This window comes from Rhagoletis zephyria, unplaced genomic scaffold, assembly GCF_001687245.7.
Source record: "Rhagoletis zephyria isolate East Lansing unplaced genomic scaffold, Rhagoletis_zephyria_1.1 Rzeph_scaffold_16334, whole genome shotgun sequence".
NCBI lineage: Eukaryota > Metazoa > Arthropoda > Insecta > Diptera > Tephritidae > Rhagoletis > Rhagoletis zephyria.
In genome coordinates, this window is record NW_016173399.1 from 218 (window position 1) to 6,282 (window position 6,065).

The window sequence follows — 6,065 nt, forward strand, 5'->3', positions numbered from 1 at the left end:
ATATCGTCCTGTTTATAACAATAACGCATTCCATAGATATTACAAGCCAAAGTTTCATTTTCGAAATTCATNTAGATATTACAAGCCAAAGTTACATTTTCAAAATTCATACACTTTGATTCAATAGCGCGGGCTAAAGATAAGTTTTAAATTAATCTTTCGTGGCCAATAACAATTGGCTGAGACCTAAGACATCATAATATTACTATTACAATGCGGTCAAATGACTTTTATTTTCCCCCATACAAAATCGACCCAGCCTAATATACATCTTGTTAAATAATATAAGTATTCATGGAAACGCATAAATGCCTCGCAACAGCGTAAACCTCTTAAATAAACCATACAAAATTAAGTAACGTTTACGAGGTTTACATGGTTACGAGGCACTCACGCGTTTAGATGAATTGCCCTAATGTAATAATTCTAAGCTATTCTACAAAATTTGTTTTTTTATCCAAACCATGTATGTGAATTGGTTGAAAAATAAAATCGTTTCCAGAAAGGCTCGGTAGAATTAAAATCGAAAGCATCATAGACATGATGTCATATTGCATGGACCTGAATTTGAAATAACTCGAATATGTTGTCCATTTTTGGCAGGTTTTTGTTATATAAGTAATATATATTCTGAGTTTGAAGCAAATCGGCCAATAAATACGATTTTTAGCGTAACTCGATACCTGCGCCACCTATTGGACAAATTAAAACTTTGTGCACTCCTCGTTCTAAACACCTTTCCAACAAAGCAACAAGCATTCGAATTGGTAATGAAACATACATCGAAGAAAATTGTTCCCAATTGATTCATGCTTGCCTATTTATAGATAGATTTCCTGCCCGAAGTTTTAAAGCCCGATACAACTTTTGGCAAGTCAAATTTTTAAAATTGCTTTGTATAGTATAGATTAAAGCGATTTGGGAATTTTACAAGCGTAAAGATAATGGGGGTGCTTGGAACATTTATTCGAAAGTAATCTCGCGGAATAAAACTACGATTTTTTCAAGCTATGTAATTTTTACTCTTAAAGTTCCTTCAAGAAAAAAGCCGAGTATTCGGTTAGTGTTCGGATTCGGCCAAAAATTCGAGTTCGGTCAGGCACTGGTATTCATTCTCATATTGGCCTCCGTATTTGTCTCACAATTCGCCTTCAGTTAATATTCATATTCGTGCTTGTATTCGCCTTCGTATTCGTCTTCGCGTTCAAAAACAAAATGCGAACACAATGCACTCTTAGCATATAAAACGCAACTCAAATTTAACAACTAACAGGAATAACCACTACAGAATAAAAATTTAAATTCACAGATACACAGACCAGATACTTTTCAAGGTAAACATTTTTTAAACTTTAACTATTTTCAGTTTTGCATTCATTTTACTCACTCGCAACGAGCATAAATTAAATTAACTGAGTTGCATAATTACCATTTCAACTACAATCCCATTAAATAATATGCAAATATTTGTACACTTACCGCGACAGAAAGCCTCCGCCGCCATCGTCTCGTATCAGCAAACGTCCGCTATGCTGGTGCAGTCCCTGCGATGACATATCAACAAATTCGCCGCCGCTCCCCACCAGTGTGGGGCGGAAGCTACTGCTACCAGAGCTTGTAATACTGCCCGAACGACTAGCCTTTCCTCCGGCGCCAATACCTCCACCTCCACCTCCACCACCACTACCATTGCCACCGCTCAGCGGTGGATATGAGATCAATTGCTGTTGGTGTGAAAATGATTTTGTAGTAGATGCAGATGCAGATGCAGATGCAGCAGCAGCAGCAGCTGGTGTGATTGGTATTAATGCGCCAGCTGCATTACCATTGCCCACAGTTACAGGCGATGGTATGGGTCGAGGCGCTGTGGCAAGACGATTTGTTTCTGGTGTGTGCGCAATGCTGGTGTAGTGCTGCAATAGTGAAATAATGAAATGGAAATGGGCAGGAATATGGTTATTAGTAATTTGTCATTTATGAATGGCACAACAAAATACCAACACTTACCATCTGCAGTACGTCGCACTCCTTGGGCACCACATGCAACGTCAACACTGAAGGCGTTTGTTTGATCATCGACACGATTGTACTGTATGTTAGACCAGCGATGGGTGTGTTGTTCACCATTAGAACGCGATCGCCCGTCTGCAGGTTGGCGTAGTGAGCAGGTCCGTTCGTTTGAACTTCTTTTATGAAAATGGTTTCCATAGCTTTCACTTGGTGGTGGTACGGATCAGATGCTTCCTACACACGCCAAAGCCAAAGCCAGTCAGTCGTCGGTTAGTTAGTCAGCCAGCAATACAACGACGAGCCAGTCAAAGTGAGCCAACAAAGTCAACACCAACACCGAAAAATCGCGCGGCGAGAGTGGCAATTGGAGTCGAAGTGGAAATCAGAGTCAGCGCATGCGAAAGAGCCAAAAAAAGAAAGAAAAAAAAACAACAACAAAATGAGTGAGTGAATGAGTTGCTTACTTGACGGTTTAAGTGTGAGAAAGTGTGCAAAAAAGGAAAGAAAAAAATAATAACCCAAAAGTAGAGGGAGGGGGCGGTGAAAAAAAAATGTTGTTAGTTTTTTATTTTAATTTTTTGTCGTTATTTATTTTTTAGATGTGTTTATAATGAATGTTGTAAAAATGTCTGTTGAAGAAATGGCGAAAAAGTGGTTAGTGGTCGTACGTTCGTTTTTATTTTTTTATTTTATTACTTTGTTTGTTGTTGCTATTGTTGTTGTTAGCAGCGTTTGTGTTGTTATTTAAAGTGGCAATCAACGAAGCATGGCAAAAACAAAAGCGAAAATACTCAGCATAAAAGAAAGGCAAATTTTAAGCCAAACAAAAATCAGGGGAAAACAGCGAAAAAATGTATTTTAAATGCGAATAACTGTAGACCAATCGTCTGTTGGTTTTGCTGAAGGGAGAGCTTGATGAAAGTTCGTAGCGGGAAGAATGCTGAATGCTAACTACATAATAAAATAAAAAAAAATATTTGGCGCTCACATTCTTGTTAAGTGTTTGGCCGAACTTCACCTCCAAATTGCGTTGTGCGTCACACAAAATGCAGGGACCTACAGTTTGCCATTGTCGGTCGAGGGGCGACCGCTGTTAACCACAAATTAGGGAGTTGTTTAAAAATAGCATATTCGAAGAAAAGCTGAGTTCGTGAGAAAAATACACAAATCAAGTGGTTACAAAACTCGGATATGTAGAAGAACTACTCTCGGCGTATCAAGGCAAAGTTGTTGTAAAAAATAAATATGGGTGGTTACTAATATTTTCTACACCTGCTTTCCATCTTGGGATATCCAAATGAATTTAAAAAAATGCCAAAGAAGTCTGCATCCAAAAAAATCAAAAGCTCATCAGTGTTTTCCTTCTTTCTACTAGATTACTTTTTTCTTTTCTCCACGAACTGGCAAATGGACTTCTTTGAGTTCATGTGGAATCCCTTTATCGAGCTTAGTTACGTATCCAAACTTCTTCAGGTGGAAGTGAACATTTTCTTCACTTTTTTTACTTTTTTTCAATGTTTCTGAATGATGCGTTTACGGTCTGTTATTTGAATGATTAGGGATTAATGTCCATAATCGTTCTATTTTGGTTCTAAGGCGATTTTAAATAATTTTAGAGAGTTTGAAAGCGTTTGTATATTTAGAGAAGTATAGAAATCTAACAAGAACTCGCGAAAGAATAGACTTTAGTTACGTCAACTAAAGATATTTCTTTCACCACAGGATTTGGTGATATTTACCGAGTCATTGGCCAAGAAATTGCATAAAATAGGAAAAAAATTCAAAGGCTGCGAAAATTGTTTTTGCGTCTAACCAATTCCAATTGGAACCCCATTTTAATAATTAATTTAACTTATTCAATAATTTGAATTGAACTTTTCCAACAGGTGGCAAGCCTCTTCAAAAATATTTTCAAAACTACAACCTTCTATAATCTCTTTCGTCTGACACTGTGATACATATTTAAACTGACTGGTGCACTAAGTTGAGTTTAACTTTTCGAACAGGTGGCAACCACCTACAAATACCTCAAAGATATTCTAATGTTCAAATTAAAAATTTCATTTCCCTCGACACCCAATTTTAATATTTCATATAACTTGTATATAATTTAATTTAATTTAATGCGATTTTTTAAACAGCTGGTAACCCTTTTCAACATATTTTTTTACTAAAACCTTATTAAAGCTCTTTCTCTTTCTAAATTCTGTAGCTGATTTAGATCGCAAAAGAGAAGGCGTATGACTGAGGAATTATACATAGATTATATGTACACTATTTTCTCAGTGTAAAATCTAAATCTAGCTTTAAAAAATTTAAGTTCGAAGCCGTTCTTATATAATAAACTTAAGAAGTTTCTACAAATTGCTACATAAAAAATTTAAACGTTCTTTTTACCTATTCGATTATTGCAAAAAATTTGCACATCAACTTTGTTTTATATACCTACCGATTTTTTATGACTGACCTTCTTCAAGCAATCGATGGGGATGTTTAACGACTTTCATTATTCTATTAAAATTTAAACAAAAAGCATAACGAACTTTCGTCAGATTACCTCGCAATCAACTTTTTTGCACATATTCCATGCAACTGTTCATACACAAAAAATAAAAAATAAAAATACATAAATGGTGTACCCGTGTGTGAAAGAGTGCCCACATTATACAAACATATTTATGTGCTGTTTGTATGCTTACCTGTGGCCAAGAGGGATCATCTTCCGGTGGGTAGGCAATGAAATGACGCAGCGTAAAACCGAAACCTTGATTCGGACGTCGTCGAATTACAACGACTTTTGGCTGTATGGCGGTACTATTGGTGTCTTGCAACATTTTATGATGTTTTTTTTTTGTTTTGCGGCAAATGCGGCGGCTATACAATTGAGTGTGGTAATTCTTCTTGCCTTTCTTACTGTTATATTCAATGTAGTGTGTAGTATATGTACATATGTATGTATGTTTGAATGTTTGTTTATGTGACTGCAATACTATGTTGCGAGTGTTACGCGCTGACGGTAACTGTCTTAATGTCACTTCTATGGTATTATTATGACGATGGACGTTGGCGAAGTCACAAAGTCGAAGTCGAAGTCGAAGGCTACGGTGTCCGCGTTGGCGATGTGTAAGTGAAATAAGGTTGATTATAGTATTTAGTAATGGTGAGATGGCAATGTTTTTATGTTATTGTTTGTAGTTAGTTTTTGCTTTTTGTTGTTGTGCTGTTGCTGTTGCTGTTGGTTTAGGACAGTTGACAACATGCGCTTGATGCGTTCGTTCTCAAAATGTCCCCATTTGTGCTTACATTTACATTTGCGCTATAAATGGTAATTTAAACTTTATCGTTTTGGGGTGTTTTACTTCTGTTGTTTAGCGTTTTTGTTTTTGCTTTTCACGCTTCTTTACAGTTTTAGCTTTTTTTTGTTGTTGCCAGGTTTTTTTTTGTTCTTTGTTTTTCCTCTTCGCCTACTGTTTCCTTGCTTTTCACTAGCAGATTATGCGGTCTGATCCGGGGGTTTTGTGCGTCATTCAATAACACTTACAACCTTCATTGGGATTCCCTAGTCCTGCGCTTTAGTATAACATTTCGTTTGGTTTGGCGTTGGTTTCCTTTTTCATATAAGGCTTCTTTCTGCCCATTCATGCAAGACTTCAAACACTTCCACTTTGCGTTTCGATTTTCTTTAAGCCATGCTGAATGTATTACATTGTTCCTGTTCCGCTTTCAATGTTTATACTCATTCGACGCTTTGTTATGATGCATTTACGTACGTGTGCTATGTACATTATCTGCAATAAAATAAGAGAGAAAAAAAACAACGATAAATAACCAGGTTTAGCTGTCTGTCCGATAATTAACTTAGTAGTCGGAAGAAAGCCTCAAATGCAAAGAGAGAGAGAGTGAGTATACCAATTAGCTAAATTGCCAATGGCCAGTAATAATGCTTTGACTGGGATATCTAGCGCATATGGGTAATAAAAGCTAAAACACTATAAAAAAAGGAGAGAAAAAGAAAATTACCGCCTAAACCTAATTTACGATCGAAAACTTAAATC

At 36.5% G+C, this 6,065-nt stretch overlaps 1 protein-coding gene across 1 annotated transcript; it reads right to left on the reverse strand.

Annotated features, from left to right (window-relative positions):
- Positions 1-1,453: 1,453 nt before the first annotated feature.
- Positions 1,454-5,669, reverse strand: LOC108379416 (rho GTPase-activating protein 23-like). Its single transcript, XM_017635763.1, has 3 exons — positions 4,710-5,669; positions 2,008-2,244; positions 1,454-1,913 (listed from the first exon to the last, which is right to left on the reverse strand). Exons 1-3 carry the CDS (start codon positions 4,842-4,844, stop codon positions 1,476-1,478), a joined length of 810 nt encoding a protein of 269 aa, XP_017491252.1. The 5' UTR covers positions 4,845-5,669; the 3' UTR covers positions 1,454-1,475.
- Between the last annotated feature and the right edge of the window lie 396 nt (positions 5,670-6,065).

Excerpts from the sequence above, each read along its gene's own strand:
- LOC108379416 (XM_017635763.1), bottom strand. The coding sequence starts at position 4,844 with ATGTTGCAAGACACCAATAGTACCGCCATACAGCCAAAAGTCGTTGTA. Across the intron at positions 2,245-4,709 it reads ATGATCCCTCTTGGCCACAG|GAAGCATCTGATCCGTACCA; the intron begins GTAAGCATACAA and ends TGGCGTGTGTAG. Across the intron at positions 1,914-2,007 it reads AGTGCGACGTACTGCAGATG|CACTACACCAGCATTGCGCA; the intron begins GTAAGTGTTGGT and ends TCACTATTGCAG.